The following is a 26,541-nucleotide window of genomic DNA, read 5'->3' on the forward strand; positions in this document are numbered from 1 at the left end:
GCTGACCTTGTCAGATAATAGAAGGTATACTTTCTGGACCTCCTCAACCTCACTTTCAGGCCTTCTCTTGTGCAAGCAGAAATGTGTAAGATTTGTTCATCCCTAAGAAGTCAACAAGATGGATAAAAAAAAAAAACTTCATGGTGGTAAGGCTTTGGGGATTAAGGAGATCTGACTTCTCTGGATGTTGGTGGGCTGTCATGGTTGACATGCCTCTTAAACAATGCCTGGCAATCAGGATTGTGCCCCTGAATTGGTAGACTGGGGTGATGGCCCTTCTTCACAGGAAGGGAGACAAGAGGGTGTGTTCCAGCTATGGGGGGATATTACCTTTTGCCAGGTAAGGTCTATGTGAGGGTGAACCAGAGTCGAGATTTGATTAGGGGCATCCAATCTCTGCACAAGTGGAGCAGGAGTCCGTTTTGGTTTGGCCGCATTAAGTTATACCTTTTTCCAGTGCATGTTGGACTCAAGCAGGGCTGCCCTCTTTCACCAGTCAGGTTCATGCACAGGAAAGGGTCAAACCTGGGGGTCCTCAGATTCTTCCTATGCTTTTGGGGGATGACATGGTTCTGCTTCAAAGCAGCTAAAACTAGGTTCCTCTACAGGGTAAATGGGCAAACCCTTAGATATGGTGAGGAGCTCAGCCATCCAGGAGAGGCGTGAAGTAGAGCCACTTCTCCTCCAAATTGAGTTTTCACCTGAAGTGGCTCAGACATCTGTTTTGGATGCTGCCCTGGAGGAGTTCCAGGCTCATCCTTCCAGGAGAAGGATCACGGGATGGTCCAAGACATGCTGGAGGGACTATTTCTCTTAGCTGGCCCTGAATGTTCTCAGACTTCCTCTAGAGAAACTGGAGGACGTGTCAGAAAAGCATTCCAGCATTCTTAGCGAGAAGTCTAGGCTTCTCGCTAAGAAGGCTGGAACTGCAACCCAGTAAGATGACAAGTACGAGTAGTCTAATAAGTCCATTGGATGCATGACAAAAAATGTCTAGGAGGTTTTGAAAGCCACTGTTTGTATCATAGATCCGGTTTTAATGTGTATTTAGTTTTTATCCACTCAGAGAGCTGAACAATGAGAGCCTTACAAATCTACTGGAGTTGTTGTTCCTCAGTGTCTTGGCATTTCCAAAGGCCTCCAGGAGCGGGTTGGACTGCAGGATGATGTCTTTAACATGCTGCAAGGAAACAAATTGTTTGTTATGCACAGACAAGTAAAAGAATTGACAACATTTCACACCCTTGCCGACAGCATAGCATAGGGCTTGGAAATTTCCACTCAAATAGAAGGATGAGTGCATAAACATACACACACACCCCCACATGCACAGACAGCAAAAAACACGCACACTGTCTGGAGGACATTATCCTTTCTGCAAGCCATGTGCGCGTCAGAGACACATGAGTTTCCAATCTTTAAAGCAGACGGAGAGGTTCCCTATTCTGTTATTGCTCACAAAGGCCAAATGGAATATTTTTCTTTTGCCTACATTCAGTCATCTTTAAAAGAAAGAGATTAACAGTAATCAGGTTCCTAAAACTGTAAAAAAATATATATATCTTTATCTTTTTAAATCTTAATTTGTCACTTTATATCCTCAAATCTTTGTGTATTATTTGGAGATTTTATATGATAGCCACATTGTAGTGCCTAACTGTCACATAGAAGAAATATTCTGAACAGCTATTCTGTACATAAAGTTATATGGTGTGTAATTTGGTAAAATGATTGCATCATGAAGATGGGCAAGAAAAAAACTGGATAAAAGTGGGTATAAGGGGTATACGATTTTAACATCCAACCAAGCACTGATCTATCAGTTACATAAAATATAAAGAATAAGGAACACCTTCACACCTAAGGAAATGCCACCCCAAACCAGCAGCTAGACAAGGCAAGAAGAGCATAAATCAGACAAACAGCCAAGAGCTATGTGGCAACAGTGAAGGATCTGCAAATATCTCCAACTCAGGTGGAAAAATCCATAGCCATGCACTTCACTAATCTGACCTTCAAAAAGTAGTAGAAGAAAGAATTCAATTGAAAGCGTTTCCATTTGCTGTTTAGCCAAAAGCCTTCTAGGAGACAGAGAAAAATGGAAGAGATGTTGCTCTGGTTAGATGAGCCCAACATGGATTTTTTTTTTATCTAAAAAAGATCCTGAGCACATCGTTCTCACTATCAGAAATAGTAGTGACAGCCTTATGCTGTGGGAACATTGCCTTTTTTTCCTATCAGAGACAGGGAATCTGCTCCTAGTAAATGGTAAGATGGATGAAGATAACAGAGGTATTTCAAAAGAAAAGCTTCCCTTCTTTAAACTGGCAGAGAAATACCACATAAGACTTGAAACAAACTAATTATTCTGCCAAGTTAAATACAAAACTTATACAATAAACTGTGTTTGAAACTAAAGTCGATTATATTTGTGTCTATTTCTACCTTTGTTATAATTCCCTGATTTATGTTGGTCCATTACATAGCATAACAATAAGATACAGGGAATTTTGTGGTTTAATTGTATGGAAACAGGATAATTCTCAAGAGTTTTAGAAAATGTTTACAGGCACTCTAAGTGCAAAAACAGGTTGCAAAATAATGTGCCCCAACTGATTTGATGTAAAACTCAATGAAATAATTTAAATGAACTATATTAACTAAAATATACACATAAAAAAACATAAAATAAGTTCTGCATAATTTAATAAAACAATACCAATTGAGTAATGTACCTAAATGGCTTTGGGAGATGTATATATTTCTGTAGCTTCATACATCATCATCCTTTCTGATTCGGCCTTGTTGGAAATAGCTCTGACTAGATTAAATATAAGAAGCCATTGTGATGTGGGCCTTTTTCTTCATCAAACTTTAGATCCCTAAAAAGATTAGGAACTGGACATCTGCTGAACTGGGGGTTCGGGGGGAAGCCAGATGGCTGAAGGGGGGCTGGGAGAGCAAGAAGCTGCTGTTTGGCTGATAATAAAAAAGAGATGAGCATGATGGGGACTTCAAAAGGCAGGCACAACTGCAATTAGACTAAACTTTTTTCATATTTATTTAGATCTTACAGCCTAAAAATATATATATATAAAAGGTAAAAAAAAATAAAAATTTATAAAAGTTAAAACACATCCAACCCTAAAATATGTTTGTCAAAAGCATAATATAATATTTATCATATGTCAAGATAGCCTATTTTGTGCAACACATTTACAAAAAATTCTTGAGCTGTTGTGCAAGTGTAATTACCACTTCCAGAACCATCTAATTGCTGTAAGTGCTCTTCCCACTGGGCTTTCCGAAAGCAGATAGACCAAAGTCTGCTTTTAACATAGAACAACAAACTATAATGCAGCATTACCTGAAAAATTGTATTGTTAACCAGAGCTGTTTTGCATCTTATTCTAACTGACCATATCTATCTTCTTTAAGACCTCTGTAACAATCTGCTCATTGCTTATTTTGTATTAAACTTTATAGTTTTTTCTATTGAATTCCCTCATAAAATCAAACCATCTATGCAGCGAAGCATAAGTAACATTCCTTGTGTCTGTTACATCATGTTCTGAAAGAGAAAGATCTGATCTTTTTTTACCTGCACTCTCGGTCCACCTCCTGACACTTTGGAGATGTAGCCCATGATATATTTGGCCGCCACAGTCTTTCCTGCTCCGCTCTCTCCACTGGAATACAGAGAAAATCTTTAAACACATGTTCTGGGGGCCTCTAGGAGACATTTAAAGTTGTGCACTGGTGCCTGAGACCTAAACATATGCTTGAACAATAAATGGAAGTTGAGTGTCTGATGTTTTAATATTCTACTGAAGTTGTTGTTTTCATTTCAAAGCTGTCAAGCTTTGCTCTTGGTCTCTTCATCAGCAGCTCCACATGCTAGAAGTTAATAATTGTTAAAACAGTTTTTATATCTGCCACTGTTATCTGCTGCACCAGATGTATAAAGTTGGCAAAGAAGTATTATGACTGCGCTTAAAATAAAACTCTATTAAACTACATGCAAATTTCTTTGTAAATCTAAGAGAAGGCATAACTAAATCTAAAAGGACTCTTCAGATTTTGAATATTTGTGTATGTCCAATCAATCTATTTATAGAGATTTGTTAATTTAGAAATATGTTCTCTAAATTCAGAGAAGACAAACCTGTAAAGATAACCATTAATACTGCTCTGTGTATTTAGGATCATTTCCTTAAAGAATGACAAACGTAAGCCATTGCAATTATAAAATCTTCACTCTTTAAGAAAGACTTTCCATAATCTTTATAAATGTATTTATTGGAACTTGGCTCATTTTTGTAGTATCACATCTGCAAGGTTAGACACTAATGTAGAATAAGAAAGCCAAGGTTTTCTCTGCTATGATTTAACCCAATGTTTTTCATGGTGTAAAGAGTTATGACTGCACAGGCAGGTTAAGTTATTTCCACACCAAACTCGTTCAGTGATGTCATTATGGAGCATGCTGTGTGCCCTCGTGCACAGTAATGTTGGAACAGGAAGGGGCCCACAGTTCAGACAACAAACATTAAGACAACTCAGTCATTCAAGAGTCACTCTCCTAGCAATACTCAGATTATTATATTGGATAACCGAACGAGCAGAAAAAATTGTCACTAAAAGAACATGTCTTCACTTCTCTAGAGTCCAGTGACAGGATGCTTTACAGCACTGCTTTAAACACTTTGCAATGTCCCTGTTGATGTAAGGCTTAGATGCAACCTCTAAACCATTGGAGCAATTGCTATGAATCCTTTTAAAAAGTGTTCCCAAACTAATGTGAAGTTTATTTGAATCTTGAAGGTTTGTAGCTGCTGACACTGCAGAAAGTTGGTGACATCTGTGCACTCTGCACCTGATTTTCGACGCTCTGTGATATTGAGAGCTATCACTTTGTGGCTTAGTTGCTGTCATTTCCAATGTCTTTCACTTTTACTATCTGGTGGGTGGAGTTTGGTAAAACGAACTCCCTGGAATTTACTGAGAGCAACCAATTCTTTTATATATATATATATTTGTAGAACACTGCATGCCTAGATAGGAACGTGGAAGTTATTATGACACCTAAATCAAAAATATAAGGGCTGATCTTTTAATATTTTTCACAATTAACTGTATAACAAACATTAGATACCTTCAGAAATAACTTTATCAAAACAAGCCCCAACTCCAGTATCGGAAAAACATTCTGTGGCGACAGTATTTCTGTAAGCTTAGTACAGTAAGGAAAATAAGTATTTGAACACCCTTTAATTTTGCAAGTTCTCCCACTTAGAAATCATGAAGGGATTTGAAACTGTCATCGTAGCTGCATGTCAACTTTGAGAGCCATAATGTAAAAAAGAAATCCAGAAATCCTAATGTATTATTTTATTTAACAACTTATTTGTATGATAAAGCTGTAAATAAGTGTCTGAACACCTGTCTATCAGCTAGAATTCGGCAGCATCTTTGGGGGTGTTTTTCTGCACATGGGACAGGGTGACTGCACTGTATTAAGGAGAGGATGACTGGGGCCATGTATTGCGAGATTTGGGTAACAACCTCCTTCCCTCAGAGCATTGAAGATGAGTCGAGGCTGGGTCTTCCAACATGGCAATGACCTGAAGCACACAGCCAGGATAACCAAGGAGTGGCTCTGGAAGAAGCATATCAAGGTTCTGGTGTGGCCTAGCCAGTCTCCAGACCTAAACCCAATAAAGAATATTTGGAGGGAGCTCAAATTCCATGTGTCTCAGCGACAGCCCAATAACCTGACTGATCTAAAGAAGACCCGTTTGAAGGAGTGGGCCAAAATCCCTCCTGCAATGTGCGCAAACCTGGCGAAAAACTACAGGAAATGTTTGACCTCTCTAACTGCAAACAGAGGCTACTGTACCAAATAATATTAAATTTTTTTCAGGTGTTCAAATACTTATTTTGCATCTGTATCATACAAATAAATAGTTTAAAAATCATACATTGTGATTCCTGGATTTCTTTTTTAGATTATGTCTCTCACAGTGGACATGCACCTACAATGACAGTTTCAGATCCCTACATGATTTCTAAGTGGGAGAACTTGTAAAAAAGCAGGGTGTTCAAATACTTATTTTTCTCACAGTATATTTAAAGAAAAAGGGTTTCACCCTAAATCCAAATCTGTAGTGTCTTGTACATTACAAAGGACTTCATTTGACATGTTTTCCAACTGCAGTTTAGGGACAGGGTTACACAAAACCTGGTACCATGGCGCATAGTGGCTTATAAAAGTAAACAAAGAGCTGCTTCTAGTCATTCAACAGACAAAAAGCAGATCAATGAATATAATTCTTTTTACATCAAAGTGTCAGATTAAGTCAAATCATCAGCGTTCCCTCTCTACCCAGCCATATTAAATGAATGTTAACAGACATGCAACTCTGACAACAGAATATACTTTAAGAAGTTTTCGTCTTTTGACTTCAATGTAGAGAAAGTAGTAATCACATCTGGGCATATTCTTTTCTCAGCTCCTTCCACTGTTTTCCTCTACTCTCTGCGATCCGGGTGGTTTGGCAGTAAATGACAGTGAAGTCTGTTTTTTTCTGCATGTGCCTTAAAGTAGAATCAGGTTAAATGAAGCTGCTGTGAGAAGCACAGCTGCAGACTGTTAAGGGGCTGCCAGAGGAAGTCATGGAAGCGACTCTATTACACAGCAGTCTCTATAAGGTTGCACCCATCCCCCTATGCAACTATATGCTTGGCAAATCCTGATAACATTGCATGGATTTCCTCAGCACAGTTTAAAGTCATACAAACAGATGAAACCTCAAGACAGCTCGAACTTAACGCCTTGCTTATATTCTTAGAAATCCTCTGATCTGAATCTGACAGTATCGTTTTTCCTCTTTGGAAGTTTATCTTTGAGGAGCTATTTTAAGCTGGGGTTCCACCCAGAGTCTCATTCTCTTTCTGTCCCATTTTTGCTCTCAAATTCTAGAAGCATTGTTAAGTCAAACAGTGATTTATTAACAAAACAAGGGTACAAGTTGCACAAAGACACAAAAGGAACCATGAAGTATTTAAATCTTTTCTATGAAAAGGCTGCACAGTTCAAGCAAAACTGTGGATTGAATTGCTAGACATTCTGAATGTACAGAATGTCCTTGGGATGTACTTCATTAAAATGGCTAAGAGTTTGATACCTATACATACAGTAGTTAACAAATTACAGACTTTAGATGTTTTTTCTTTAACAGCTTCAACATTTGCCCTCAAGGGCAAAGGAAATTATACCATCTAGCATTTCAAAGATATTAATCTTTTCCAGTCCATTATAAAGCAGGACGTAATATTTAGATAGAAAGGACCCCTCATGGCAGAGGTGTTTATCCCAGTGGCCATTCTCATCTCCTTTGATAGCGTGTTTTACATACAGTACATTGCATAATAAAGTCCCGTTATTGCTGACACACCTTACGAACCTATGGGAAAATGGACATTGAGGTTAAAAAGGAAGGCTGCACTGGTTAAACAATAAAAGGCATGCACTAAAAGGTATTTGATTAAAAAAGCTAAATAATATATGACTCAAAATCCAACTCCTAATAAGAGACAGCTGGTATTACTTGCTTGGCAACACCCAAAAGTTAAAAGTATTATATTGACCAGTTTAAAGTCAATCCTTTGAATCCATATAACCTTCCTACTAAGTCCTCTAAATTGAGACACATAAATCATAAATAAATAAAAAAATATAGTTCTCAATTTTTGTTTTTTGTTTATGTTCAGAGCACTGAAACATCAGAGCATCATGCTTGAAATGGCAAAAAAACACTGAATAAAGGATAACAATACATACAGTTTATGCACACTTAAAACCGAAAATTAACACATCCAATCCTGCTGTTAATTACATATTAACTAGAAAATATAAATTATTATTATAAAGGGAAGAACAACTGCAATTAAAACTGCTTTCTGTAAGACTTTGGTTAGGAAGCCGCTAGGCCACCTCAATTAATGTTTTCCACATAGAACATTTCCAGACGTGAAACAGCTGGATTTACAATAAAATCAGGTTTAGGTCAAACTTCAGCAAGACCTTATGAGCCTGATTAAATCTAAAGCTGCTGTAATTCATCCTTTACAGATGGTAAAAAGAAACCACAGCCTTTTTAAATTATAAGGTTTCTCTAACCATGTACTGCACACCAACACCTCAGATTTGAACAGTCACCTACAAGAACTGCCTTTCTCCAAGTCTGTTCAAAAAGACCAGGAGGGACCACAGCTTCAGTCAAACCTCTCCCATCAAACAGAGTGTACTTTGTTTTTAGAGCTCTGATTATGACCTAAAAGGAAAATCGACAACTCCCATGCTATAATTAGAAAACAAACAAGCCAGTAATTACATAAGACCACCTCTTTACATTAAAGTAAATATTACATATTAGAAGACAGTGCAGCTTCTCATTATTACTGCAATCCTTTTCCCAGCAAATGTGAAAAAGAGCCAGCGCAGGCTGCAGCTGACCACAATGCACGGCCTGTAGTCCTCTGCAGCTTTTGTGTACCGATACCAGTTCACCATAAAACCACCTTCCAGCTTTTGTTTGCTGACTTGGTCAATCATGAAATCTCCCTCAGCGGCTTTATGGTGGAAACTGAACCAGCAACTACTGGCTGTCCAAACAACAGCCAAAGTGCTGAAGCAGGGGTCATTCATAATGAGGTGCGCAATAAGAGAGCCACACCGCTCAGATGACTGGCACACAGGATATAACTGGAAACCTGACTGCACACATTTCAGTCCATAGCTTTGTGGTTTAAAAATTTTCAAACTAGACAAAAGGCACAGGTGTTTTGTCCAAACTAAGAGGTTATTCAAAAATACCCATCCTGACTAAATTTAGCAGCACTAAATAAACTCCCTCCTCTGAATATAATCAAATTCTTTAACATTTTAGATTTGACTGAAACTGAAACCATTATGATGGAAAAACACCACAGGAACCCATTATTCTCAGTCAGAAAGCAGGACGAAAAGATGTGGTGGAACCAGTTTGGCCTGTTCTCCTGTTACTCTCACATATTATGACCTAAACAGCTTTGTCCTGCTTCGTTATCTCATAAATTTTTCTAAAGGGAACATTTCCTGCTTTTGCATACTTTTTCCAGATCCTGAATTTTCACAATAAATAAAATAAATGAAGAAAAATCTACTTAAAAGCGTCATGTAAAATATTCTAGTGGCTGTTGCATTTGTGATCCTAAAGCAATGGATTATTAAACGAGAAACTTATATTTCTAATGATTTTAAAAGGTCTCACCTGATGATAACACACTGGTTCTCACGGTCAATCATCATGTTCCTGTACATGTTGTCTGCCAGAGCATAGATGTGAGGAGGGTTCTCATACTGGGCCTACAAACAAAATCAGAGAAGAGCTTTGTTCAAATGTTTTGTTCAGCATAAATAAAAGATGAAAAACAAAAACAAAATAATTTTCATGATAAGTAAGTTATTCAATAGAGATGAAAACTAAAAATGTAGTTTATTGAAATATTTTAAGACTAAGTTTTGCATAACACTTTAAAAGTCATTTGAATGCCACAACGGCTAAGTGGCAAAAATGTGGAAAAAAAGGGCTTAGAAGAAAAACATTTTGGGCAATATGCAAAACACTGTTTGTGGAGTGAAAATAAAATCTTACATCCACACTGAACATTGAAAATGGTGTTGGAAACATCATAGTATGGGGATATTCATAGCATGATACACTGGACACTGCAAAAACAATCTAGAAATAAGTAAAAATTCCTTAAATCAAGTGTATTTTACCTTAATTTTAGTAGGTAAATAGAATGATTTGCCAATGGAATGAGCATTTTTACTCTTAAAATAAGATAATTAGATAAAATGCTCTTGAAATAAGACAATGCAGTTGCTTTTTCTTATTTTAAATGTAAATAGTCTTGTTCCATTGGCAAAGTGTCTCACTTACCTCCTCAATTCAAGAACAAATGCACTTAGTTTAGGAACAAATTACTTATTTAGATTTCAATTTGTTGCAGTGGATACACTGGCAAAAATCAAAATCTAAATAAGTCTTTTGTTCTTAAAATAAGTGCATTTGTTCTTGAATTGAGGAGATAAAGGAGACATTTTGCGAATGGAACAAGAGAATTTAGATTTAAAATAAGAAAAAAAATGCATTGTCAAGTATATATTATCTAATTATCCTATTTTAAGAGTAAAATACTCATTCCATTGGCAAATTATTTCATTTACCTATTCAAATTAAGGGTAAATACACCAGATGTAAATATTTTTTACTCATTTCTAGATCGTTTTTTCCAGTGCAGGAAATGAGAAAATGCATGAAGCTAAATAAAGGTAAATTCTGAAAGTTTAGACATGTCCCTATGACATCAGGTTCTACGGCTTAAATTTATAATTAGGTGTATTAAAACTAGAGAGCAGCTAAAACAAGATGGCAGCTTACAAAGACGTGAAATCTTTATTCTACCTTGCAATTATAAACAAATTGTTGGTCTATCAAATGAGGTCTGATTAAAAAAAAAAAACTTTTGCAAGGCACCAGTTTTTTTAAACAAAACTCTTTTAAAGCTGAAACCCATTTTGAAAAAACCTCGGTTTGCTATACAAAAAACAAACAGAAAAAAATGATAGGTTTCTATAAAGTTATTTAATTGTCGAAAAAGGCTGATGAATTTTTCTTTTCCATTTTTGAACATTTCTTGTCATTGTTTGCAGAGTTCTATTTTTAATGTCTTTTAAATGATCAGCATTGCGGAAAATTATGTAAACAAACTAAATGCTATGACGTCTGGCACCAACAAAGGACAAATAATCAGCTACCAACAATTACAGTAGTGGAAACAAACTCCAGATCAAGCATTCCAGCTTTTACATTTCCACTGCATATGTTATCTTTACAAACTGCTGTAAGCACATACATTTGTTGAACTTAATGCTCACAAAGGACAGGCAGAAATTTTAACACATCATACCATTTATGTGACATCTACTTTTGAACTTGTGTAACAAAGTACATCTGTTGTATACAAACTAAAAGGGTTCATCCAAAGAAAAAACATTCCTGTACTGAAAAGATTCACCTTGGAAGGAGGAAATAACAGAGCCCTCATAATATGTAGGGTGGTATTATTTTCACCCTTCCTGCACCCTGCATGTTTTATTTTTTTTACTTTTTTTGGAAATAAATAAATGCAACCTTGTTTCTGCGGTTCAGGAAATATATATTTAATATCTATCGTGCCCTGCTTAATGTGCTTAAACATTCAGCATGGTTGTGCATGATCAGTAAGAAAGTAAGGTGTTCTTGAACAGGAGTGATTCCCAGCATCCCACAGTCTATTAGATATTTAACTGGATTTCAGTCTGCTCCTGGCTTAAGGAGATGGGCCCACACTTAGCAGGCAGGCCAAGAGTATATGCAGACTTGAACAGGAGGTGCTGCCAAGCACACTGAATGGCTGAATTCAGTTTCTGTCAGAAACATCTGCACTAAGCCGTTGGAAAGTTTGAACATCATCAGCAGCCTTTGTCTTTCAGCCGGTGATCATTGGAAATTTCCTCAGATAAAATGCTTGGTGTATTATGTCATTGTCTGGATGTACTTACAGCACCCTGATACATCTCAATTTCCCTCTCTCCGAAATACGGCATCTGTTTGAAGGGGTTGACAGAAATGAGCACAGGGCCGATGTATGTCTGGAGAGAATGAGTGTTAAAGATCACAGCAAACAAAAGAAATAACTTCAAATTACAATCAGTTTGTAGTAAGGGTGGACTAGTGCTCAGTGAGCTAGTACTCAGTGCAGCAGTGAGCTGGGTGATCATAGCTGGACCTAAATAAGGGCTTACAAATCCCAGAAAAAAGACCTTCCATGTAGTGCTGAGGTTTTATGCTTCGAACATAGAAGGCTGCTTATGGCAAATAAAGCTGCTATTGTGGGTGGCCCACAGTGACCCACAGCCTTAGCAGAGAGACCTCCCAGTTACAGCCATTCATTGACCCAAATCAAATGCCTGACTCAGTGCTGAAAAGCCTAAAACAACCAGCATTTACTAAACTTCATGATCCTAAGCGCTGCCAGAGTGGCAATGAGGTTCATGCAATGAGCCGCTTTAAAAAACATTCAAAGAGGCCATTCATTCATCGTTCTGCACATAATCAGCAGCTTACATCTAAAGCAACAGCTGCATGTTGAAGAAAAACTAAATGATGCATTTGTAGAGAATACTGAATCACGATCCACAATGCAAACCAGAAGAAAAAGGTTTTTCCTGTAGGCAATCTGCTGTCGCTCACAACTTTTTCTTTACATTTTGCACCCACGTGTGAGATAAGCTAAAGCACGTCTGACTCACTAAAGGAAAAGCAGTCAGATATTTGGGTAAGGGGGCACACAAAGAGGCCCTTTCCTACCACGGCAAAACATCAGGGGGAATTTGTCACCTTCCAACACTGACGTGGAGGATTACTCATTGCTAATATCAGTAAGTGGGCATTAGGTTATTCTGGGAACAGTGGGAACGAGACAGCTCGGCCATTTCTCACAGGGGTACGAACAGCCAATGGGAGCAAAGGATACAAAGATGTAGTCATCCATGTATCTCTTCTTGAGGTTGTCCACGATCCCGTCCTCGCTGATCTTGCTGAGGAGGACCATATCATCCACACCGCTCTGCTTGACATTGTGGCTCTGCCAGTGGTACCGGTAGTGGCCCCGGCTCCCCTGAAAAAAAAAAAAAAACACACACAATGCACCATTGTTAATACCCTCTGAGAAACACAATGGTATGAATGAATCTAGAATCTGGCATCAGGGTAGACCAGATGGTCTGTTACAATACACTCTACAACTTGAGGCGGTGTGGGTTTTGTCATCCTGTTGAGCTAATCAGATAAACCTCTGGCCCAAAACGTCAACATGTGCAAAAGTTGTGATTTCTGTGACACTGTAAACTATGTTTACTTTAAAATTTTGCAAGTTCAGATTTCCACAAATGCTGCGTGTTATTTACTCAAGTGTTGAAGAAGCAGAAACTTGACTTTCATCCACATCTCAGCTCTTTCTGGCCCTACATCGTTGTTTTTCTTGTAGCCGAGTTTGTCTCAGGAGATCTGAGGTCATTCATCATGTGCTATGAGTCAGAGCCGCTTGGCTACTGTGGACGAGGGTCACAGTGTGCTGCGAGGAGTGAGCCTCTTTCTCCTGGATGGAGAACAACTTAAAGCCACTGTGAGTATGTGGTGCAGCAGTCAACATGCAAGTTAACTCTAAACTTCCCACATCAGCAGTGAGGAAATATGAGCGGAGAGTAAAGCTGAAAATACAACTATTCTCTATTGGACGGAAAGGAAAATCCGTGCATTAACTCTAAAACTGCATATGGGATCAAAATAAGATTTCCAGCAGGACAGATTTAAGATCTTTTCATGTTTTCTATGTATAAATGGTTAACACAAAAGGAATGACAGTCTCAAACAGCTTGCATGAAAATTGTCTTCTTTCATAAAGGTTCATATGTTAGTTTCAAACTAAATCTTTAAAGTTCTTAGAAAATTACAGGTTATGGAAAAATTCTCACAGCCTAAGGTGAGTGAATGTGGGAATGTAATGCTTTAGACTGTTGTAAATACAGCAGAAATGTAATGGGGATTATGGTTTAGGGTAAAACTTTGGATGGATAAATCATTAAAAAAAGGAATTCTACATTAAAGAAAAAATTAACCATTTCTTCACACAAAGTGTTAGCGCATTAACATTTGTTAATTTAAAACCGCATCTATCAGAAACAGTGAAAAAAATCAGAACAGCCTATAGAGAACATCTGCAAGAACAGTTAAGAAATACCTGAAATACCAGCCTGCATTGGCTCTTGTTCACATTTACTGGGAAAAGGATTACAATAATAATGACAAGTTGCACTGTCTCAAACTTTAGTTTGCAGCAACCTGTAAAAGCGACATCAAAATTAAACTGATGGTTTTACAACAAATCCTGCAGATTTCAGATCTGGGATTTTTTGAAGCACTATACTGGCTGAATGTGGATAAAAATACATTCCATAACCTTTTAAAATGAGGTCTGACTGCTAAGATCTCAGAATAAACAGTATAAAAATGGTTTAAAAGTAGCTCCATGTTGACAATATTTGTTATGACATATATTGCTAAAAACTCCACTAAATCTATTACAAAAAGTCCAACAGCAATAATCGGGACACTAGTTACAGTAGTAATAATTTGTCTTAATCTAGTAAAATATTAACTTTTCCCTTCCTTTTATTGAAAAATGTGATGTAATGTTTGTATTTTTTAAGGCATCATACAGAAAAAGATAATTTGAATGTCGTTCCACGTCTGACAGGAAAATACATGCAAAGGTTGGCTTGGAATAGACAAAGAGAAATACATGCAGCTGCTGCAGAACTATTGAAAACTAAAGGATCAAAGAGAAACAATACAAACTAATAAAACTCACTTAACTTTCAGTAGTTAACTTTAAGTTACTAAGTGCATTAAGAGGGCCAGAAGCAACTCATATCCCGCAGGGTGAATTTATTAATTTAAGGCAACCAAATTAGAACCACTTCACATAGCAGTGGTGAGGAATGTTAACAGTGTTTCAGACTAATTCAGGGAGTGTGTTACTGCAGGAGAAAAAATGTTGTTTAGGGAGTCCTCACATAGTTTAATAGTTTTCGAAGGTCAAGTTCAGTCAAGTTTGATTGTAATTCAAGTATCATGAGTGTTTAATAGAGCTTTGGTTGCACTGAAATCAAAAATAAAAAAGGAGAAAAAAAAGATACATTAAACATTTGTTCCTAAAAAAGTTTTTTTTCCTGTGTTATTAAAATGTTTTATAAAAAGTGCATTTTTAGGTTTCAAAAACTAAAACAAAGTAAACATAAGAAGCAGTTATTAGATTTTTTTTTTTTGCTAAAAAGTATAAACTGCCCTCCAAACCAACCTGGTCTAACTAAAAACAAACCCTTTTTTTTTAGCTTAACAAGCCATTTTAGGGTCATGTTACAAGCTTTTTAATCAGATGTTAGTCTGAACATTGACTAGGCCACCCCAAAGCTTTCATTTAGTTTTTTTGGCCACTTCAGGCTGGACTTGCCGTTATGATTTGGATTGCCGTCATAGTGCATAAAGAAGGGCAATGACCATTACCACTACTGCCAATATCACCAGTAATTATAAAATAAACCTATTATTAACTGTTCCAGTAAAATTAAGGTGCATCTACAGTAAGTAAATAGTTTAACAGAAGAAAAAATACTGTAGAAGTTAATAAAAAATGACATAATCAGATAAAATAAAAAGAGCAGCTATGTTGCGTGATTTAAAAGGGCTTCAAATGTGACTCTACAACTGTGCAGCAGTCAAACATTAAAAAACAACTGTGCAATTAACAGCTGGGAAGTAAATGACTTTGAGCTTGTTTGGAGCAGTGAGTAGTTCTAAAATATAACAGCTGTAGGAAGTAAGGGTCTGTTATCTCTCCTTTGTGCTCCCAGTGTGCAGCCATTTGTCACTAAAGAGGGATTTTGCCAAAGACCTTCTTCCTCAAACCACCTGTACTGGGTTGGAGGGCATCCCAGGTCAGAGCTGGCCTTGCTGACTAGTCTCTCTTTTACTAAATTTAAAAAAATCATGCTGTTGTTAAAACATTATGATGGAAGTCCTAGTTTGGGGATGTTGTGCAGCAACGAGCATCGTTAAGCTCACTATAGAAGCTAATATGAATTCTACAGTATAGAAAAACGGGTCTGGAGAAAATCTTAAATTGACAACTGAACATTAGAGCTGAAGGAAAGCTTCACCCTGAAATATTTCAGTGACCCAAAACATATTAGTAAAACATACCAGTAAAACCACAGACAGTGAAATAGAAGTATTGGGCTAAGCCAAAGCCCAGATCTTGTTTTGCCATCTTTTTTTCTGATTATATTAAAGGACCCGCCCTCTCCACTTAAAAGAAATAAAATTAATTGCACATGCACAACCCTGTACGCTTCCGAGATGGAATGCATGTGAGAGCATGGATGATACCATTTCTACTCGTGCAAGCTTACTTTAAAAAGAAAAGACTAAGGGCCGGATTTATCAAGATCCAATTTTGCGTGCAGCAATTTGCGCTCGCAAACTGGAATTTTGCGCGAGGGGCTGAACCATGGTTTGCGGGTGATTTAACAAGAGTGATTGCGTAACTGGTGGAAGGTGCAAAACTGTTGGAGACGCCCTATTTAAATGATGGTTTTGCGCGTTTTGTGGTTTGCGGCAAAGTAGTTTGTGCAAACTAGTGCATTAAGAAATTTTATTCTTACAGTGACACCCCCACCCCCTCCAAAAAAATAAAAAATTTATACACACATATATACATATATATATATATATATATATATATATATATATATACATATATACACATACAGTGCTGCTTGAAAGTTTGTGAACCATCCAAACATGGCCATTGTTTTCTAAAGAAAAATTATAATAATCATGTAAAATGAACATCCAAAGCTCAAATTGTAATGCGGACCTTCCAGATAAGGAACACAAAGACAAAAAAGATGCATCTTTTTATTATTTATTCAACAAAAGTATTTTATCTGTCAAAGACAGAAAATATGCTAAGTGCAAAAGTATGTGAACTCTTTCAGTTAGTCCCTTGTGGCACCGCCTTTTGCAGCCATTACTTCAACTAAACGTCTTCTGTAACCACAAACAAGTGTCTCACATCTGCTTTTTGGGATTTTTGTCCACTCCTCCTTGCAGAACTCTGCCAGTTGAGAGATGTTGGAGGGACATCTGGCATGTACTGCCCGTTTCAGATCTTGCCACAGCATTTCTATGGGATTGAGGTCTGGACTTTGACTGGGCCAATCCAGAGTGCAAATCTTCTTTCTCTTAAGCCATTCTTTGGTACTTTTGCTGGAATGCTTTGGGTCATTGTCTTGTTGCATAATCCATTTCCGTCCCAGCTTCAACTCCCTGACTGATGGCAAGAGATTCTGATCAAGAATTTGTTGATAGCCCTGAGAATTGACGGTTCCCTGGATAATATGAAGTCGTCCAGGTCCAGAGGCAGAAAAGCAGGCCCAGACTTTCACATTTCCACCACCGTGCTTCACTGTTGGGAGGAGGTTCTTCTCTTTAAATTCAGTGTTTACTTTTCTCCAAACATGGCACCTGTGATTGTGGCCAAATAATTCAATTTTGGACTCATCCGTCCAGAGAATGGACTTCCAGAAAGCCTCTGGTTTGTCCAAGTGTTCTCTGGCAAACTTTAAACGTGCAGCTTTGTTCTTTCTTGAGAGCAGAGGCTTCCTTCTAGCAACTCTCCCATGAATGCCATGTCTATTGATATTTCGCCTGATTGTAGATGCATGTACATTTATCCCAGACGCTGACAGAGAGGTCTGCAATTCTCTGGAGGTGATGCATGGGTTGGCCTTTACCTGCATCATTATTTTTCTGGTGCTTCTTTGTGAAAGTTTTGACGGCCGTCCACATCTGGGCAGAGTTGTAGTGATGCCTAGTGCCCTCCATTTGTAAATGATTTGTCTTACAGTGGATGGATGAAGCTGGAATCTTTTGGAGATGGTCTTATAGCTTTCCCCAGTCTGATGGGCTGTCACCACCTTCTTCCTGACGTCCTCAGATGTCTCCCTTCCTCTCGGCATTGTTGATCTGGTCTTTATGCCTTGACACAACAGTGGTTTGTTTGGTTTCGTCTCCCTTTTAACCAGTGCACCTCCAAACTTTTCCCAAGGACGTCTCATTTGATTGGTCTGCCTAATTGATTACTCAAGCACTAACATGTGCTTCACCTGAGTCTTTTACCTGATAGTCTTTAACAGTGCAGCTGTGGTTCATTTACTTTTGCAGATGCTCTGATTCTGTTTTTCATTTAGTTTGCTTTCAACTCCCACATTTTCCTCAAAACAAATTAATGGAATTGATGAACATAAACCTGACATTTCATATACAAAAACTGGTGATGAAAAAATAAGAAAATCATGGTAAAAATAAAGAAAAATCTAAACTACTCAACTACTTCACAAACTTTCAAGCAGCACTATATATATATATATATATATATACATATACACACACACACATATATATATATATATATACATATACACACACACACATATACATTAATATATATATACTCAGTATACTATATACACTCACACACATAATATAAATATATAAATATACACACACACACACCACACATATATATATATATATATATAAACACACACACACACACACATATATTATATATATATATATACATAAACAACACACACATATATATATATATATATATACATATACACACACACACTATATGTATATATATTTTAAAAATACATATACAACACCACACACACATATATATATATATATATATATATACACAGCACACAGTAATATATATATAAATATATATATATATATAGCACACACATATATACTATAGTATATACACAGACTTAATCTATATATAAAACACACACATATATATATATATATAGCTATATACACACACACACACACATATATATATATACACACACAGACACACACATACATATATATATATACACACAACATTAACATTATAATATATAATATACAAATACACCACACAAAAATATATATACAAACACACACACACATATATATATATATATATATATATATATATATATATATATATATATATATATATATATATATATATATATATATATATATATATATATATATATATATATATATATATATATATATATATATATATATATATATATATATATATATATGTGTGTATATATATATATACACACATATATATATATATATACACATATATATACACATATACACTAACCGGCCACTTTATTAGGTACCCCATGCTAGTAACGGGTTGGACCCCCTTTTGCCTTCAGAACTGCCTCAATTCTTGGTGGCATAGATTCAACAAGGTGCTGGAAGCATTCCTCAGGGAGTTTGGTCCATATTGACATGATGGCATCACACAGTTGCCGCAGATTTGTCGGCTGCACATCCATGATGCGAATCTCCCGTTCCACCACATCCCAAAGATGCTCTATTGGATTCAGATCTGGTGACTGTGGAGGCCATTTGAGTACAGTGAACTCATTGTCATGTTCAAGAAACCAGTCTGAGATGATTCCAGCTTTATGACATGGCGCATTATCCTGCTGAAAGTAGCCATCAGAAGTTGGGTACATTGTGGTCATAAAGGGATGGACATGGTCAGCAACAATACTCAGGTAGGCTGTGGCGTTGCAACGATGCTCAATTGGTACCAAGGAGCCCAAAGAGTGCCAAGAAAATATTCCCCACACCATGACACCACCACCACCAGTCTGAACCGTTGATACAAGGCAGGATGGATCCATGCTTTCATGTTGTAGACGCCAAATTCTGACCCTACCATCCGAATGTCGCAGCAGAAATCGAGACTCATCAGACCAGGCAACGTTTTTCCAATCTTCTATTGTCCAATTTCCAGGAGCTTGCGCAAATTGTAGCCTCAGTTTCCTGTTCTTAGCTGAAAGGAGTGGCACCCGGTGTGGTCTTCTGCTGCTGTAGCCCATCTGCCTCAAAGTTCCACGTACTGTGCGTTCAGAGATGCTCTTCTGCCCACCTTGGTTATAACGGTGGTTATTTGAGTCACTGTTGCCCTTCTATCAGCTCGAACCAGTCTGGCCATTCTCCTCTGACCTCTGGCATCAACAAGGCATTTCCGCCCACAGAACTGCCGCTCACTGGATGTTTTTTCTTTTTCGGACCATTCTCTGTAAACCCTAGAGATGGTTGTGCGTGAAAATCCCAGTAGATCAGCAGTTTCTGAAATACTCAGACCAGCCCTTCTGGCACCAACAATCATGTCACGTTCAAAGTCACTCAAATCACCTTTCTTCCCCATACTGATGCTCGGTTTGAACTGCAGGAGATTGTCTTGACCATGTCTACATGCCTAAATGCACTGAGTTGCCGCCATGTGATTGGCTGCTTAGAAATTAAGAGTTAATGAGCAGTTGGACAGGTGTACCTAATAAAGTGGTCGGTGAGTGTATATATACATATATATATATAAAAACTTTGGCAACCTTTATTCCCTAAGGTGGTATGTGGCTGAATTTCTACTTCACTGCAGTTAAAAAAAAAAACAAAAACAAAAAAACAGGTGTTTTGTATTGGCCTGTAGAAAAATGCACATACCAAATGGCTCACAAGAAGCGACTGTGGATGAGATGAATGCGCGGACGCATCCCCGCAGCATCGCCATGTTGCTCCACAGGCGCAGAGGTCGGGGTACTCCGGTAGGGCGTCAGGGCGACATGGCATTTAGAACGTCGGACAGCACTTCTGAAAAACGAGATTGGGAGATCCCAGATGCAAAAAAGTGCAATGTTGCAAGGAGTTTTGTGATATCTGGTATTGCGTGGGTCCTCCTTGTGGCTGGCTCCAAATCCATTTGAGTTCCCCCAACAGCTCCAAAATGGCAATGCTGGATTAACGAAATGTTTTGATGATCGTTTCCTCACTCATTCCAAAAATATTCACAAGGAGTGAAAAAATGCGTTCTCTGCGTCTCCTTGCTTCATTTCCATGTCTCCTTCTTACGACAATAACCGCTGCCATGTGTGCGCAATTACGCATACAGACCATTTGCACCTTCTTTTGAAACGTGTTAAATATAGAGTCAGATACCGTTAGCTAAATTGCTTTCAGGTTTAATAAATCACTTTGCGAGTGCTAAATTAATATATTTACATGTTCTCCTCCCACAAGACGCACTTTTGCGTGTAAACGCCCCATATTGCATATTCATTGCAGAAAATGTACTAAATGGATAAGAGGCGCTATTTAGCACGTTTTAAAGACCAAATCCTTTTAGCACGCTGTTGATAGATCAGTTTGTACATTTTTTAGCGTGCGCAGTGAAATAGCTCACGTTTTTATACACGCAAACCTTTGATAGATCCGGCCCTAACAGTATTTCCACTATATCAGACTCACCACCAGTAACTGAAAATGGGGACAAGCACGTAGGACGGCCTTACATAAACATATCACTAGAATTATTGACAATTAGGAGGACCACTTATTTTGGTGATCCACCCGGAAAAAGAACATCCTCCACTATACCTTTAAATGAGCTGCCCTTTTAACATACCCTTAAGTATTTCACAAAAAGTGAGAAGGCAAAACTTTCATCAGATTGATGTCAGAGACTAGAACATGTCTAAAGAAAAAAGTTCTCAAATAGTTTAGCTGGAAATGAAAAAAGAATTCAACAGAAAAGACAAAACATCTAAGCATACAATACAGCAGTCTTGCATGAAGTGACAGAAAGAAAATAAAAAAATGCCTAAATCATTGAAGTTCAATATCATACTTTATGTGACTATTTTTAGGGCTTAAAAGGTTTATTTTTTGTTTTATTCATATTTACCTGCAATTTTTCTAACATATTTATCTTTAAAACAGGCTATTCAATGCACTGTTCCCACTTTCTCAAATTGCATTTTATATTTTAGCTATTTTTAAGATTTCTGTAAAACACAACCCCTTTAAGTTATTTTTATCAAGACTCAGAGCTATTGTAAGGAAGTGCTGGTGGAATTAGAGCGATATCCAAGTAACATACACAAACACACATGAGCTGAAACACAAGGGACATCTGTTACAATATGAAGTCAAGGGTAGGCATAACAACACAATCTCCTCGGAACCACAGATCTCTCTGAGACCAGAAACAAAAATACACAGCACAGAAATAAAGTGTGATAAAAATAATAAAACGCAGCACAATTTGAATGTAAAAAGCAAAGAAAAGAATGTTGTTTCCTCGCATTAAATAAGAGTTTATATGAACTAAACAGAGAGCTTTTCTTCTAAGTTAATACATCTCAAAACCAGCCCCGGTCCATAAGCCCAGGTTTTCCCTTCATGCAAATACCATCACCAAATATGGAGAGTGCTGAGCTCTGGCTCGACACACAGGAAATGGCTGGGTTTGATTCAGTTTCATAAGCGGCACTTTTTCCCAAACTTTCCTCCTTTCCCCCTTTTCTACACCAGGGAAGGCGATAGAGTGCACCAGTGGTGGAAAATGATTTCTTTGCTACTATCAATCAGTGTTCTGCTATGAAGAACAAACTAAAGTGCTTCTTCAGTGCGAGATAAACCTCTAGAGAAATCACTTAGAACTTGGCTGGAAGCAAGTGACTGACATGTAAAGCTCACCGCAAGTGGTGGAAGTAAATATAACACTGAGCGTCATTCTTACCACAAACAGCTTGAGGTTGGCCCAGGACCACGCCTCCTGGTTAGTCATCAGATTAGAGAAGGAATTTCTAATTAAGCAAAACTCTGAGACTAGATCCTCCAGAACACAGTCTTTCTACATTCATAAAACCTTTTATTCAGAATACTCAATGATGCCTAAAGATAATTAAAGGAGAAACTGAAGGTGATTCCTTTAACAGAAAAACAGAGAAAAAAAACAGAATCTAAAACTTAGATATTGAGGGAACAAATTAAAAAAGATGGGAGGTTTCCTTGAAAGATACAACTGCAGCCTCACTAAAAACTTCTCTAATTCATGCTGGAGATCACATTATGGTTTGACCAACTACAAATCTTTTCACACTAAACTCTGACTGAGGAATATTTTTGCAGATGGTAGAACACGGTTCAATCACCATACCAGTGGTTTTGTGTGTTTTGGGTCAACGATTCTAAATTATGTATTCTTTACACTACAGCCAGCTTTTTTCTGAGGTACACAAACTTTTATCGATTTTTCTCAGTTGCCTTTTACTTCGAGTGTTTTTTTGATTCAATGTTAAAGTGCTTGCGATAAGCAAACTGTGGAATCTTCATTCCTTAAACTTAAATATGTTAAAACAATCCTTCCAGGTGAAAACCTGAACAAGCTTTGTAGTTAACCAAAACGAGGAGAAATGGAGTAAAAAGCCAATACTTAAAACCCAAAGATCCTTTTATTATACTTCTCTGTCCTGCCATATTTGCAGTAAATTTATTTACTTTATTACCCTTTAGAAATATTTTTAGAAAATACACAATCATAAATCTGCTTGTTTTTATTTTTTTATTTTAAAACACAGGTGTATTTTTTTTTTTCCAATAATCCCTTAGTCTGTTAAACATATCATGCAGGATCACTGCAGCAATAATCTGTTTCAAATCATTTAAAGGAGACAGGATAAAAAAAAAAACATATAAAAATGCTCCCTTTAAAAGAAACATTGTCAGTTTTTTAATTAGCTAAAAGTACCAGTTTTCACTTGTAAATGCAGCAATGTAAATCCCTTTATTGTCCCACAATGACGAAATTCACTCTCCGCATTTGACCCATCCCCCTGAGGAGCAGTGGGCTGCCATTGTGTGGCGCGCAGGGAGCAGTGTGGGGTTAAGAGTCTTAGGAACCCAGAGTAGAGGCTGTGGGGATCAAACCGGGAACTTGCAACATTCTCAGAGCGCGCTGCTCTAAGCACTAGGCCAACACTGGTGCATAATATTTAATGAGGAATGACCAGCTGTATAAGTGAATAATCTGCACCCCCCAATAAACACTGAACAGGTTCCTGCCAACTGTTGAAACAGAGTATTTAAGTGAGTGCAACTACAAACAAACAGCCAAAAGTCTCAGACCGATGTTCATTCATTGAAGAAGCAATCAAACAAAAATAGCAAAACTTCTGGAAATTCAGCTACGGTTTAAATGCTGCAACCATAATCGGAAATGCACCCTATGAATGGAAATAAAATGAGCAGAGCATAGAGAATATTTATAAGTAGAAGCCAGAAAAACTTCCTGCAAAAGAAACAGGCTGTAACACATATTATAGCCAAACACGTGGGTTGATTATGACTAACTTGTCCCTATTTATGGTTTAATTTAACTGAGTTAGAGCTTTGGGTGAGTACCACTCTCCAAGAGGAACATCCACCTGCTCCCTTCTGCTAGCGTAAGCACTTTGTCCAAGACATGTCATGATGTGAAACTCTGCCAGATGAAGAGAAAACTGCTGACTGAGACATCTGACCTTTTTTTCCAAAGTAAGGAGGAAAGATAAACATGGATGAGAGACAGAGAAGAAAGAGTAAGAAAATCCTTGTGCAAGCAAGATTGATGCTTTTTGAACTTTTCAGACACTGACTGCTGTGTAAGTAATGCAAAGCCCCACACTTTAGACAATTATTCATAAAGAGCAGAAATGGCTGCCGAATTAAACAGATAATGTGCAAAGTTATAAAGCTAAATGATGTGCATATATTTTGATGCATATATGTTATACGCTCTGTAGAATTTAAAGCAAATTTGGGATTCCGCAAAAAAAAAAAAAAAAAAAAGTGAATTACTTGTTGGTTAAACACCTCTCTAGATCATAGTGGTGGTCACATCTTGACATATTACTGAAGGTAAACCATTGCTTTTTATCTTTATAGCAGAAAAATCTTGGAAAAGCTGAATATGTATTTTTATAGAAAAAAAATTATGATTGCAACATTTAAAATTTTTTCCAACAGTTTTTTTTAATCCTTTTTTGTTCGTACGTCAAACGAACTGTATTATTGGCTAATAACTAGAGGGAACATTATTATTATAATGATGATTAAGCGAATAAAAAGAATTAAAAAATCTCAGACCAAAGCCCCAGCTCTTCTTGCCAGCTCCTATCCCTTCACCCTTCACAGGTTCCACAGTAAGGACTGTATCCAGGGTAGGAAAGGCACTACAGATTGCTTTGGTGAATCTGAAAAGCCCCATCCTCATGGCTAGCATCTAAAAGCACTTGATGACTACCGATGTTAAGCTGATAGGCTGAGCAGCACTTGGAGATCGGGACAATAGTGAGGGCAGTTAAGCAGGTTGGGACAGATGCCAGTGACAGTGAGGTGTTAAAGGTGTCCACCACCACCTCACTCTGCTAGTGCTCAGTCCCTTAATACACGCCCTGGGATGTTGGCCTGTAGCATTATGGGGATTGATTTCCTGCTGGAGGAGCAAATCCCCCTTGGTGACATCAATCTGGGGCTGATGGAATCCTCAAAGTGAACATAGTTGAGTGCATCTGCAATGAAGGGTCCCATGGGCATTTTAAATCTCTAATGTTGTAGCCCATGGTGCCATCCCACATGCACTACAGGTCGTTGGTGGTTAAGTGACCCTGAATTTTCTGGGCTTATGTGGATTTGACCCATTTTCCTTGCCTCTTGGATTGCTGATGCTCTCACCCTTCTGTTTCGGGGCATGTTTTCTGTTGACTTTTGTTTCCTACACTCTGCTGCTCCAGTCCATTGTCCTAAGGAGCTGCTGTCTGATTTCAGTCTAAAGCAAACAGTCTCTGAATAACCATAAGTTCGGTTGAACTGTACTTCAACCACGCATTTAGCACTAAACTAGCGGCCAGCATTAAAAAAATAAAAAATAAGGCTTAACCCCATTGTTGTCATGGCAACAATAAGAAAATGATTCAACAATAATAGGAAGAAAAAAACTACTGTGCAAATGTTCTAAATGTTCTAAAACTCCTGCTGAACAAAAGATTAGAATGGCTCATCACACATTTCAAAAACGATATCTTGACTGATCCTTTTTATGGAGGGCACAGCGAGAGGACACTGAAACATGACAGCAAAAACAATCTAGAAAAAAGTAAACATTTCTTAAGGATTCCAAGCTCTATGCTCTAACCACAAGGCCGCCACTCCCCACTTACACTGCAAAATGTATCTAGAAATGAGGAAAATTGTCTTAGATTAAGTATATCTACCCTTAATTTAGTAAGTAAATAAGATGATTTGCCAATGGAATTAATATTTTTACTCTTAAAATAAGAAAATTAGACAATATGCGCTTGTAATAAGACAATGCATTTGCTTTTTTTACCTAATGTTTACAAGATCCATCTCTTAAGATAGTTTTGTGGAGGGATTGCTGAATTTCCAGGTTCACACTAGCATTTAAAGGCAGCGCGAATACAGTGGCGGCTGGTGAAAACTATTTTTGGTGGGGCTGATATAGCCTAGTGTATGTCTCCAACTAATCCGGAATAAGAATTCAAATAAACAGTTGGACAATACATACAATTTAACAGTAATGATTTAATTTACTATATAATAACAGTAACAGTGATGATTTGGGTCACTGTGACGGGGTTCTTTGGCCTCCAAGAATCCAGTCTCAGTCGGGTTACCGGTGTTGGTGATTTATTGAGCTCAAAAACTCAAAACAGGGTGCAAAAGAAACTAAACATGTACAAGATACTCTGGGCCTCAGCCTCCCTCCAGTTACCAGCAATGTAACAAAGAAACAGAAAACAAAAATTGCCGCTTTTCTTCCCACAGCCCTCATTAAATAGTTTAAGCCCCTCACATCAGGCTCTCTTATTTCTGATTTCTTCTC

General features: G+C 37.5%; 1 protein-coding gene across 3 annotated transcripts in view; it reads right to left on the reverse strand.

Annotated features, from left to right (window-relative positions):
- Positions 1–26,541, reverse strand: part of myo1ea (myosin IEa) — a 66,548-nt gene that overhangs the window by 27,660 nt on the left and 12,347 nt on the right. For all 3 annotated transcript variants that reach the window (XM_038303488.1, XM_038303487.1, XM_038303486.1), the window contains exons 2-6: positions 12,628–12,771; positions 11,654–11,743; positions 9,315–9,409; positions 3,602–3,689; positions 1,091–1,180 (exon numbers count right to left, since the gene is read on the reverse strand). In XM_038303488.1, coding sequence (XP_038159416.1) covers positions 1,091–1,180; positions 3,602–3,689; positions 9,315–9,409; positions 11,654–11,743; positions 12,628–12,771 — 507 coding nt within the window. The remainder of the gene's footprint in view (positions 1–1,090; positions 1,181–3,601; positions 3,690–9,314; positions 9,410–11,653; positions 11,744–12,627; positions 12,772–26,541) is intronic.

This window comes from Cyprinodon tularosa, unplaced genomic scaffold (assembly GCF_016077235.1).
Source record: "Cyprinodon tularosa strain WSP-4 unplaced genomic scaffold, ASM1607723v1 ctg510, whole genome shotgun sequence".
In the NCBI taxonomy this organism is placed as follows: Eukaryota; Metazoa; Chordata; class Actinopteri; order Cyprinodontiformes; family Cyprinodontidae; genus Cyprinodon; species Cyprinodon tularosa.